Here is a 12,978-nt window from a genome sequence, read left to right as displayed (position 1 = left end):
GCAGTGAATGCGCTCCCCAGCCAAGGCCTCACAGAGCGGGAACCGGAGGAGCAAGAGGCCTGTGTGCACTGGCTCCTGCTTCTCTGTTGCCACCTAGTGGTGCTTCTCCCTCCAACACCATTTTTTATTCCAAAGATACTTCATCCTGACCCACAGCTATGCTCTCTATCTGCTAAAATGATGTCCCCTGACCTCAAAACAAACACGCATCTTCCTGACTCAAAATCCTAACTTCTGGACCGGAACACAAACTGTATGACCCATATGGTTTGCGTGGGCCTCTCTGCAGTCACATCCATGCAACAGCCAGGAGATTTTTTTTTTTTTTTTTTTTGGCTGCGTTGGGTCTTCGTGGCTGCGCGTGGGCTTTCTCTAGTTGTGGAGAGCGGGCTCTAGGCGTGCGGGCTTCAGTAGTTGTGGCACGTGGGCTCAGTAGTTGTGGCTCGTGGGCTGTAGAGCGCAGACTCAGTAGTTGTGGTTCACGGGCTTAGTTTCTCCGCAGCATGTGGGATCTTCCCAGACCAGGGCTCAAACTCGTGTCCCCTGCATTGGCAGGCGGACTCTCAACCACTGCGCCACCAGGGAAGTCCCACAGCCAGGGTATTTTTAAACAGATAAAGCTTTTACTCCTCCTCTTTTTTTTTGGGGGGGGGGGGCCATGCCGCATGGCTTGTGGGGCTTGCAGGATCCCAGTTCCCCAACCAGGGATTGAACCTGGGCCATGGCAGTGAAAACCGGGAATCTTAACCACTAGACCACCAGGGAACTCCCTTTATTCCTCTGCTTAGAACCCTCCTAGGGCTCCCCACTGTGTGCACAGCAAAACTCCTAATGGTCTCTGAGGCTTCCCATGATCTGGCCTCTGGTCCCTCTCCGACCCCATCACTCATCCGCTCCAGCCACACTGGACTCCTTACTGTCCCTCCAACTCCCCAGGCATCCATCTGCTTTAGGGCCTTTACAGTGCTGTCCTCTATGCTTGGAGCATTCTTCCCCAGACAAGCGTAAGTTCACTCTCACCTTGAAATCTTTGTCCCAGAGTCACCTACTTTAATGACCCTATTTAAAAATCACTGCCTGAACACTCTTTGACATAAATCGCAGCAAGATCTTTTTTACCACCTCCTAGAGTAATGAAAATAAAAACAAAAATAAACAAATGGGGCCTAATGAAACTTAAAAGCTTTTGCACAGCAAAGGAAACCATAAACAAGACGAAAAAATCCTCAGAATGGGAGAAAATATTTGCAAATGAAGCAACTGACAAGGGACTAATCTCCAAAATATACAAACAGCTCATGCAGCTCAATATCAAAATAACAAACAACCCAATCAAAAACTGGGAGGAAGACCTAAATAGACATTTCTCCAAAGAAGACATACAGATGGCCAACAAACACATGAAAAGATGCTCAACATCACTAATTATTAGAGAGATGCAAATCAAAACTACAATGAGGTATCACCTCACACTGGTCAGAATGGCCATCATCAAAAAATCACAAACAGTAAATTCTGGAGAAGGTGTGGACAAAAGGGAACCCTCTTACGCTGTTGGTGGGAACGTAAATTGATATAGCCACCATGGAGAACAGTATGGAGGTTCCTTAAAAAACTAAAAATAGAATTACCGTATGATCCAACAATCCAACTCCTGGGCATATACCCGGAGAAAACCATAATTCAAAAAGATACATGCACCCTAATGTTCATTGCAGCACTATTTACAATAGTCAGGACATGGAAGCAACCTAAATGTCCATCAACAGAGGAATGGATAAAGATGATGTGGTACACGTGTACAATAGAATATTACCCAGCCATAAAAAGGAACAAAATTGTGCCATTTGCAAAGACATGGATGGATCTAGAGACTGTCATACAGAATGAAGTAAGTCAGAAAGAGAAAAACAAATATTGTATATTAATGCATATATGTGGAATCTAGAAAAATGATATAGATGAACCTATCTGCAAAGCAGAAATAGAGACACAGATGTAGAGAACAAATGTATGGATACCAAGGGAGGAAGGGAGGGGTGGGATGAATTGGAGACTGGGATTGACATATATACACTACTATGTATAACATAGATGACTAATGAGAACCGACTGTATAGCACAGGGAACTCTACTCACTGCTCTGTGGTGACCTAAATGGGAAGGAAATCCAAAAAAGGGGGGTTATATGTATAAGTATAGCTGGTTCACTTTGCTGTACAGTAGAAACGAACACAATAGCATAAAGCAACTATACTCCAATGAAAAATAAATAAAAATAAAAATCACTGCCTACCAATCTCCATTTGTTCTTTTTTCCTTAGCAATGGTGTATTTTTTACTGCCTTTCCTCCAATGAAATGTAAGGATTCCAAAGGTAGGGATTTTTGTATCTTTTATTCACTGATATATCCCAAGCACCTTGGCCCATAGTAGATGCTCAATAAATATTGACTACGTGAATGAACCTGAAACCACTATTCTGAGACCACCTACTACTTACAGGTGAAACCTGAAAACAAGAACACTGTTCATCTCAGTTTTCCAGGCCTTCCCATCCACAGATAGTGATGCTTCTCTTCCTCAGTGTCTCAGTTCTTCTGAGTCTCCCATGCCAAGCTCACTGGAGCCGCCGGAGCAGCGCGGACCCAAGCTCTCCACACAACTGTAACTGCCACAAGGAATGGGGAATACACAGTAGAGGAAGGTCTAGGCTGGCTGTACAGCACACCACCACCAATAGCATTTTCAAATTAGGACACTAAGCGTTGCAAATTTTAATAAAGTAGTAAGGGAAAGAGTGAAGGGTGACAGGTGTTGGGCGCCATCTCCAGGTAAAGCCAGATGACCTTGCTTGACCCTGGAACGGGAGGGACCCAGAGGGATGAATCATTGTAGAATAGCTGAGGTGGGATGGTGCTGCGCCTTGTGACTCTGGTGATTGGTCCACTTCCCTGTCTCCTCCATCTCCTCCAAAAGCTCAGCAGTAAGTCCTGATGACAGGAAGTAACTTTCTAGGCTATTCCATCTTTATCTCGGATCAGAAAAAGCAATCCTTACCACCACAGTGATTGGCTCTTCCCAGAATCAGAACCAGAGGTGTATATAGGAGATGATAAATGACAGCTCTCATTCGGGGTTGACACCTGAGTCAGGTGCATTACTAGTCATTAGAACCATGTGGCTAGGGACCAGGTCTAGCCTTTGAGTGTGAGGATTCAGGCTTCAGGCATCCTCACTGCTGAAGATGTTTAGGCAGATGTACCAGCTCCACAGATATCCACTTACTTGGGACACGTAAGTGAAGAGGCATGAACCTGATTCATTTCCTGATCCACGGCTACTCCCCAGCCTGCCCCCAAACAGAAGCACCACAAGCCAGGCCAGCTCTTAAGGAGTTCGGTGGTGAGAAGAGGCCCTCAGAGATCTGAGGCCCAGCGGAAGGCAGGTGAGTCCCGGTGAGGAGAAGCCACAACACGAGGATTTGGGGAGGAGGTAAGGCCTGTGGTGGGACGTGAGTGAGGAGAGAGGACAGGGAAGGGATGGGTTCTGGCCAGAGAACAGTATACTCAGGTGAGTGACAAGGTGGACAAAGGAGGGACTCAATGTGGAGGGGGTGAGTATACACACAGGGGAGAGAGGAGAGAGATACTGAGGGTTGGAGGCACAAAATGGGGCTATGGAGGAGATGGGGATGGGGTCATGGAGGGCGTGAGACAAAGAGAAAGGAATAAGGACATAGGGACATGGGGACACAGAGGGATGGACCTGAGGGAGAGGAGATAGAGCAAGGAGTGGGAGGCATGAGGGACAGAATGAAGGAGGATAGGGATTCAGGGTGAGGGGGATGGAGCCCTAGGGTTAGGGGGTGGGGTCTTAGTGGTTTGGGGCACAGGGAGGGGAAGGGAGGGGAAAGACACAGGGTGAGGGAGGAAGGAGACAGCAGGGGAGGGAGATGGTGATTAGCTAGAAGGAGCAGGTTTAGCAAGGCTAATTTCCACCTCCTCTGTGCCCAGAGACCCCAGCCCTCCTTTCTGACTGTTCCCCCTAAGAGAGATGGTACCAGCCAGAGCAGGATTCTGCCCTCTGCTGCTGTTCCTGCTGCTGGGCCTGTGGATGGCCGACGACCCAGTCGGTGCCAAGCCCGGAAACATGACCTCAGCTCGGTGGTTTGAAACTCAGCACGTGCAGCCCAGGCCTCAGAGATGCAACACGGCGATGCAAAACATCAACAAGTACTCCAATCGCTGCAAAGACCTCAACACCTTCGTGCATGAATCCTTCTCCGGTGTGGCCGCCACTTGTCAGACGCCCAACATAACCTGCAAGAGAGGCCGTAAAAACTGCCACCGGAGCCAGAAGCCTGTATCCCTGACCATGTGTAACCTCACCTCAGGGAGGTACCCAGACTGCAGGTACAAGGAGAAGCAACTGAATGCTCCTTACATCGTGGCCTGTGACCCTCCCCAGAAAGGGGACTCTAGGAAATTCAAGCTGGTTCCTGTCCACCTGGACGATGTCCTTTAGATTTCCAGCCAGCCGCGTGCTTGGGCCGCTCCTTAAATCCCTCTGCAGGCCTCTGGACCACTCCTCCTCAGCCCAGAAGGTTCTCTTCTGACATCTCTTGGGGCCCTTCCTAGCTCAGGCTCCTCTGAGAGGGTGGGACTGTGGGGAGTTGAGGTGATACATGAGTAGGCTAAACTCCAGAAGAGATGGCGATCTCTCAACTTTTCATTGCTGTTTTTTCATTAGCTTAGGGGTGTGGGTTCCTTGGTCTGTGCCTCCTACATCTTTCCCCTACCCCATCTTCTCACGGCAGCATGACGAGAGGAGGAAAGAAATGGAAAAGGAGTGTAGGGGATTTATGGCGAGAGCCACTCCTATTTCTAAATTAGGCCTCTTCCCCAGCTCTGATTGGCAGTGACGTGGCTTGTGGGCAGGGAGGTGGCCTGAAGGGAAGAAGACAAAGCAGCACCACTTCAGATTTACATAGCATTTCACGCTTTTCACAGTGTGTCCACGTGACTCTCTTGTGAGATAGACATGACTAGGATTACTCATCTTCTTTAGGGATGAGGACGTTGAGATTGCAGAAAGAGTTGTTAATTAAAGAGCTTGTCAGCTTGGTTAGTAGCAGCAGCTGGACTTTAAAGTAGAAAGCGCACTTTCTACTTTACCGCTGGGTGGAAAAGGAGAGTGCTCTGCAGGGACCACAGGGGAACCAGGTAAGATCTCCCCCGTGAAACAATGTCCCGAGAGCTCTGAAGAGCCAGTTGCCCCATGTTGGCTGCAGTAAAGGTCATTACCGCTCTAGCCAAGGGACTGTTTATGAGCTGCTCCAAGGATCCTAATTCTCTCTCTCTCTCTGCCCCACCCCACCTCTCTGCCGTCCCCCTTCTCTAGTCCACTGCTCTTTCTTCCGGGGCCCTGGGCCTGGCTCTAGCTTGATTGCCTATAGCCCTGAAGGCACAGTGTCAGGGGAGTGTCCCAACTTCATCCCCCTGCTCCGGGATCACATTTCCCTTGACCTCAAGGGACTTCGTGGCCCAGTGCCCGCTTGTCACAAACAAGCTGGTGGGAGCTGCCAGAGCTTCCTTCCTCCCGATAAATGATCTCTCCTGCCTTGGTGCTTCCCTGGCTCTCTGCTCTGGCAATCCGCCCAGGCCAGAGGGGTTGAGATGTGGAAATGCCATCTCCCCGTCCTCCCCCCCACCCCTCCAAACCCCGGCTGCAGACACCACTTCTCCCTTCCTGGTGAGCAGAACTGGAGAAGCTATGGCTTTATGTAGACTCGGTCCTGATAGCTTCCCACTCCTAGCCCACACCCAGCATTGCCTGCAGCCTTGACCATCTCCAGCCCTTTCTCTCTTCCTTAATCTCAGTCTCAGACAAACTGCACTAAGCCCCATGCCCGCCCCACGCCCACCCTACTTGAGCACCCAAATACTACCTTGTTAGACCTTCCCTTCCCAGCTGTGGAGTCTACTCTCTACCTATCCCTCTCCCACACTCCAGCGCTCCCTTATGCCTTACCAGAGTCAGAGTAAGCTTTGGAGCCAGATACCATTGGGTGTAAATCTTGGCTCAGTCCTTTGTGGCTACATGACCTCAAGAAAACTGCACCTCTTTGCAACTATGTTTCCATGTATGGGAGTAATACTACCTACCCAACAGGATTTCAGGAAGATTTAGAAATGACATTTATGAGGCCTTAGTCAAACCCAGGCACTGATAAGCATTCAATAATGATAGCTAGCTGTAGGTAACAGTAGCAATAGCCCTGTCCAGTCATATTCACCTTTGGCAAACACGCAGATACCCCTTTGGCAAATACCCCATTCAATTCTTCTTGAGGTCTTTCTTCTGCTAGAATGATGTTTATGAGTAGGCTGGAGAATAAGTCTGCAGGCAGAGTCCTGCTAGGTGGGCTGGGTGGTTTGAGATGGTGAGGAGAGAAGGTAGGGAAGGGATGATGAAAAGAAAGGGGAGCAGAGCATTGAACAATTCAATTCAAGCAGAGTGAGGGGTCAATACGTTGATGAGTCTTGAAAGTAGAGGGACAATAAATATACTTTATAGTCAAATGCCAAATGACTGAATGTAAAATCTATATATCCTGTGGTCACTGTACTGGGCATTTATCATTCTAAATACATGATTTTCAACTGAGGTGCATAGAAAACCAAGTCTCTTAGGGGTAGCTGATTTTTCTTTTCACTTTATTCTTTCTTCACAACTCTTTTTTTAATTCTTTATTGATGATATTTCTTATGGGTGTTATGGTTTTGGAGACATCCTCCTCACAAACTTTTTAAGTGGCTAAAATTATGCTTTTTTTTTTTTTTGCGGTACACGGGCCTCTCAGTGTTGTGGCCTCTCCCGTTGCGGAGCACAGGCTCTGGACACGCAGGCTCAGCGGCCATGGTTCACGGGCCCAGCCGCTCCGCGGCATGTGGGATCCTCCCGGACCGGGGCACGAACCCGTGTCCCCTGCATCGGCAGGCGGACTCTCAACCACTGCGCCACCAGGGAAGCCCTAAAATTATGCTTTTAATGTATCCTCTCGAAATAAGAAGAATTTCCAAATATGGCTTTTTCTTGAAATACTCATGATCTAAATAGTATTAAATAACTTAACATTAAACATAATTCTAAAGCAATCTATGGTGTGGTGATAGCGGTCAGAATAGGGGTAACCTTGGGAAGTGCTAACTGGCAAGGTGTAAGAGGTAAGCTGGAGATGTTCTATTCTTGCTCTAGATATGTTTACTTTGTGAAAACTCATTGAGCTGTACACTTAAGATTTGTGTACTTTACTGTAAGCAAATTATACCTCAATTTAAAAATCTTCCTAAAAAAGTACAGTTTTTAAGGATTAGTTTGTTTAACATGAGAAATGCTAATATATCAATTCACAAAGATTATAATAGAATGAAATCATGGACTCATGATCTAATCTAATTTCTATTGTTCTGCTTTGTACTATTTGTTAAATTAAATAGTAGTTGTGCTAATTATTAAATTGTTGTAAATATTTTTGGTTCAAAAAGTATATAAGGTTTTTTTCCTAAAGTTATCCAGCTAATCCATGTTCTTCTATTAGTTGTATAACTGTCAACTAATTTTCCTATTTAACTATGTGAAAATTCTTCATAAAATTTATATGTAGTATAAGCTTTTACAACCATTAATTATTACAACATTTTTCTTAAAATAATAAATATGCATTTATATTTCCCCTGACTGATAGGATTTCAACATTTTTAAAGTTCATAAGGAGAATTTCACTTCCAGTCACATTCAGAGTACTCACCAATATCTGAAAGAGATTATTATTCAGATATTAACAATGAACCCAAATGACCTGCCTTGTTTTCATACAGATGCTTTAACAGATTAGATTTGACAGTCACCCATTCCTTCACATGATCCTGATCACAGCCAAGTTCAGGGATGCCAGGAATTATGTTGAAATAAGCATTTGGCTATTCGGCCTTTCAAAGGCTGAAGCTGAGGTTCAAAACGAGTAACAGGTTTGCGCCAGTTACCAAGGCTGCGTCTTGATACATTCCTACTTAAAGATTGAAAAATGGGAAAAGGAGACTGATTAGTTATGAGATTTCTGTTGCTGGGGGTGGGAGCTTGGAGTGGGGGAGGAGGGTGTCTAGGGGAGCATTGCCCAGCCTTGTGTAGATGGCTCTAAAGAGAATTGTTTCGACCTGGATCTAAGGAGCAGAAACAGAGTCCTGTACAGAAAGTAACCCAAGAACTGGAGCTGGTGTGAACTAGCTTTCTAGGAGTGAGACTATCTGAGATAGCCTAGGTAGGATACCTTTCTACATGACCCGAGTTCCCCAAAGTCTCCAGACTCTGAAGAAAATGACCCATAGACACTATGAAGAGGACCAGCTGAGTCAACAGAGAGAGAAGGGTCCTGATCTCAAGGGCAGCGTGTAGGAAGAGGAAGTGCCCTTGAGTCTGGAACCCTTTTGCTCACATTGATTCAGACAGCCCTCTTCATAGTGTCTCTGGCCCTAGGGGACGACCTTAGAACTACAGTAGCAGAAAACCGACCAACGCAGCAACAGCGTCCAGGGAGACTTCTCTGTGAGAACCCTGGCCCATTTCACCACATTCCTCCTACGCTCCTGCACCGCTGGGCCTCCAAAAGGGCTTCGAAGACTCCAGATCCTCATTTTAAAGTCCTCCTCCTACACCACCCGCCCACCTCCACCCCCGCATTCTACCATGGAGAGATAGAAAGAGCAGTCAGAGCTCTTACCAGGATGTGTTCCTGTGCAGGACTCCAAAGCCAGTAAGCTTGGGCGCATCCATGAAGCCATGGGGGCATGAGAAAACATTGCTAGTGAGGTCTTGTAGGAAGTTCACAAGAGGTGAGATAAGGAAAGATGTCTACCCGTAATGGAAATACAACCATGATGAAAAGTCCTCTTGATTTAGAGAGATTGGAATTTCCTCATCTATGCAAAGGTCACCTACTTCATAGAGTATTATGCAGATTAATGTGACAACATATATAAAGGGCTTAGTACAGTGGCTGGTGTGTAGGAAAAGTTTGAGAGATGTAATCATTTATATTTATTACTGTGATGTCAAACGTTGAGAAGCCAAACCTGTGATGGATGGAGCAGGCCTGACTTCCATGACAGAAGAACAAAGGACCTAAACAAAGGAGGCCAAACTCCTCCTCAGCCTCCTCTTGCCAAAAAGAACTTCCCAGCCAAGAGTATATAAGGTAGGGTTCAAGGTCAGACAAAAAGGACAATGTGTATTAATTTCTCTAGGTAAGGTAATTTGGAGTGGGGTGGGTAGGGGCAATGCTTTCAATTAGAGGGGGAAACAAAGGCTACTGAGTATTTATATTAAGACTACTTAAGGGGGTTTTTCTCATCTCTACCTTCCATGAATCCAGAGATATGGAAAGAAGGCAGAGGATTTAGGGCCACTAACTTTTGAGGGTGTCCTCCTTACCAGCTCCTCTCCAAAGGGTTCAACTGTCACAGCAGCTGATGGAGAGAAAGCTCTAGTGACATTTCCAACTTCCCCTCCTGAGTCATTTAAACTAGTCCTTAGGTAAGCTTACTGTCCCTTCACCTCCCTTGTGGAAGATCACTTGTATTTTTCCCACCCTCTGATTCAGCTCCATTTCCTAGTTTGTCTTCCATTACACAAGACTACCACCAACGGTGGTCCACTGCTTTCCAATGGATTGGTTACAATGGGAAAACATCACACTTGTTACTTTCTTCACATAGAAACTTAGTTGAAGTTACACATTTAAAACATAAACTGTACACCTGAAATTAACACAACATTGTAAATCAACACAACATTGTAAATCAACACAACATTGTAAATCAACTATATTTCCATTATAAACAAACAAACAAAACAAACAAACAAGCAAACAAACTGACCTAGTGAGAATCAATACAAATTCCTGCTTGGGCCATGGCATTTAGCACAAGACAGAACTTCACATCTGCATAGCTTTAGGCTCTTTCAGTAGATATTCATAAAATCATGTCTTAAGAGATTGTATCCAGTGACCTCAGAGATCATCTGGTCCTCCCCTCCGCATTTTGCAAATGAGAAAAATAAGACCGAGGGGACCCAAGATCACATGATTAGTTTAAGTGAGAATTCAGGTTTCTTGAACCAGTCCAGTGATGTTCCCAAAGTGTCATTCTAGTTAATGGTCCCAAATGGATCTCAGACATCTTCCAAGGTCAAACTCATTATACCTGGACTGGCAAATCAATCAGCAAATGGGCAGGTTCCCAGATTGAGACAAAAGCATGTTCATTCAAGAAAGAGTGTTCAGTGCCCATGATCCTGAGGTGTTTACATTTCTGCCTCTCACTTGTGGACCACATCCCCTTCACCTGAATGCTCACATTGTATCAGTGAGATGGAAAAAAAAGTAGCACCCAAGAACTTGATGGTAAACTAGTCAAGCATGTCCCCGGACGATGCCATTGGCTGTTGGAGACATAAATAAGGGCATGCAGCAAGAACAAAAGTCTTCACTTCCCATCTGCTATTTGGGGCCAGGGTGAAAACATTGCAGAGATCCCATTTGGTGGACCTCCAGATGGGCCTGAAACATCCAAAATATTTTATCTTTGGTAAGTATCATCATTCTTTTTTTATTTTTTGAATTTTATTTTATTAATTTTTTATACAGCAGGTTCTTATTAGTTATCCATTTAATACATGTTAGTGTATATATGTCAATCCCAAACTCCCAATTCATCACACCACCACCACCAACCCCCGGCCACTTTCCCCGCTTGGTGTCCATACGTTTGTTCTCTACATCTGTGTCTCTATTTCTGCCCTGCAAACCGGTTCGTCTGTACCATTTTTCTAGGTAGGATCAACATTCTTTACCCTCAAAGTTGGCACATCCAGGACTGGGTTTTCATGGTCAACTAGAGCCCACAGAGCAATGTTTCTCAGACTTTTCCCTGAAGTGCTAGTAATGGCCGAGGGGAATTAAGCACCTAAAGTCATGCCCAGCAGGAATGAGCTTTCTCTGAAGCCTCTTTCTTTTGCTTAACTAATATTTATAAAATAACCAAATGCACAGATTTTTTTCCCCCACATACTGCGAGGCTTGTGGGATTTTTAGTTCCCCAGCCAGGGATCAAACCCGGGCCCTCGGTAGGGAGAGTGCCGAGTCCTAACAACTGTACCACCAGGGAATTCCCCCAAAGATGTTTTATATGTTATCTTCAAACATCATTTGTGGTAATAATGGATCAACATTAATCTCCTGGTTTTGTTGACTGTACTGTAGTTATGTAGGCAAGAGTACTTGTAATTAGGGAATACTCATTTCTGTATAAAGGGGTAATGGAGCATTTTGTCTGTAACTTAGTCTCATATAGTTCAGAAATGTTAATAATTAGGGAATTTGGGTGAAGTAGATAGGGGAGCTCTGTGTACTATTTCTGAAACATATATAAATTTGAAATTATTTCAAATCAGAACCATTTAAAATTATTTTTTAAAGTAGTTGGTTTGAATTTTTCAATATACTCCATCAAAGTCTTATTTTATATAAAAACAATGTTTTAAATTACTTCCTTTCCCCCCAAAAATAGTTTTGGTAAAATTGGGATAGAAGACATTTATCTTGTGGCTTCGTGTATACTTTGTGCGTATCTGCGTTCAACCTAGGATAGGAGTGTACTGGCCTTAATGAGGTTTTCCTTAACTTGCTCGCTATGGGCTATGCCTCTGATCAGTATTTCTCTTTAGGAACTGAATGAGGAAGATAAGGTAGCCATGGAGCCAGGGCAATAGGAAGGTTCCTCATATGCTAAAAAATGAGAAAATAGACATCGAGCACTTACAACAGTGACTGGGACCTAGAAACCCCTCAGCAAGTGTTTGCTCTGTTTTTATCATTGTCCTCATCGTCCCTGGGAGGTCCAGACACTGAACACAGGCTTGAAATAAGTCAAAGGCAACAAGACACATGTGAGGGGAGCCACATGCCTCCACTCTGGCTGGACTGAAGACTACATCCTCTCCTTCTTGAGGACAGATCCTATAGTCAGGAACTAAGGGAGGCATTCCACTCACTGAAGCAAGATCATGGTGGCACCGGTCTCCCTGAGCAGGCCCCAAAGAGCTACACAGTAAAGAAAAATGGACCTGGTAAGAGAGAGGGTCAGCCACTGGGTACGGAAGGAGGCTTCCCAGTAGGAGTGCAGCAACCAGATTTCCTGTGATAGTGCTCTGAGCCTCGGAGTTTAGAAACCAGGATCCAGGACATCTCATGGCCATGGGGCTTCAGAGTCAGGGACCCCTCTTGGAGGAGACTCCTTGGAGAGATTCCCCGTGAAAGCTTCTGGCAATCTGAGACCAGCCCAACTCCTCTGGCCTGGCTGTTGACTCATTGCCAAGACCACAGGTCTCAGCAAGGAGAGCAAGGAGGATGTTCAGAGAAGTGGGGCAAGGTAGCCCTGCTGTCCTCCAGAGCTGCTCCGGAGAAGGACACTGCCCTGCAGGCTGCCCGTCCTTTTCGTTTCCCTCTGGGCTTTTCCAGCCAGAGCTTGCCTCTACCCAGCTCCCTGGACTGTCGTTCTATTTGCATTTTTCTCTTTTTTTCCCTCTTCCCTCTCTCCTGGGGATATCCTTATGCATACTCACAGAGTAATCGAGGAGCTGAGTATTCACAGTCTCAGTCTCCTTTCTGAATTAGCATCGCAACCGTGTTTCACAACAGAGCTAGTCAAATGCCAGGGCGGCAGGGCATCCATCATTAGGAGTAAGTGCTGCTTCCGGTCAGCTGTCCTAGCCCTAGGTGGTCCTCATGGATGTGTGAGCTGTTTGGCAGAAAGCTAGCTGAAAATCTTCTGTGCTGTGCTCAAAGAAACAGAAGACTATTAGCAGCCACCTGCCTCCTGAACCTAAAGTTACACCTTCATTCAGCTTGTCTCTCCG

At 45.7% G+C, this 12,978-nt stretch overlaps 1 protein-coding gene across 1 annotated transcript; it reads left to right on the top strand.

Annotated features, from left to right (window-relative positions):
- The first annotated feature begins 3,446 nt into the window (after positions 1-3,446).
- LOC137226529 (ribonuclease 7-like) lies at positions 3,447-4,527 on the top strand. Its single transcript, XM_067741559.1, has 2 exons — positions 3,447-3,495; positions 4,053-4,527. The coding sequence occupies exon 2, from the start codon at positions 4,057-4,059 to the stop codon at positions 4,525-4,527; it is 471 nt and encodes a 156-aa protein (XP_067597660.1). The 5' UTR covers positions 3,447-3,495; positions 4,053-4,056.
- Positions 4,528-12,978: the final 8,451 nt, after the last annotated feature.

The sequence above is a fragment of the Pseudorca crassidens genome, chromosome 1, assembly GCF_039906515.1.
Source record: "Pseudorca crassidens isolate mPseCra1 chromosome 1, mPseCra1.hap1, whole genome shotgun sequence".
Classification (NCBI taxonomy): Eukaryota; Metazoa; Chordata; class Mammalia; order Artiodactyla; family Delphinidae; genus Pseudorca; species Pseudorca crassidens.
Note: the sequence above shows the minus strand (reverse complement) of the source record. Positions and strands in the feature narration are given on the sequence as shown.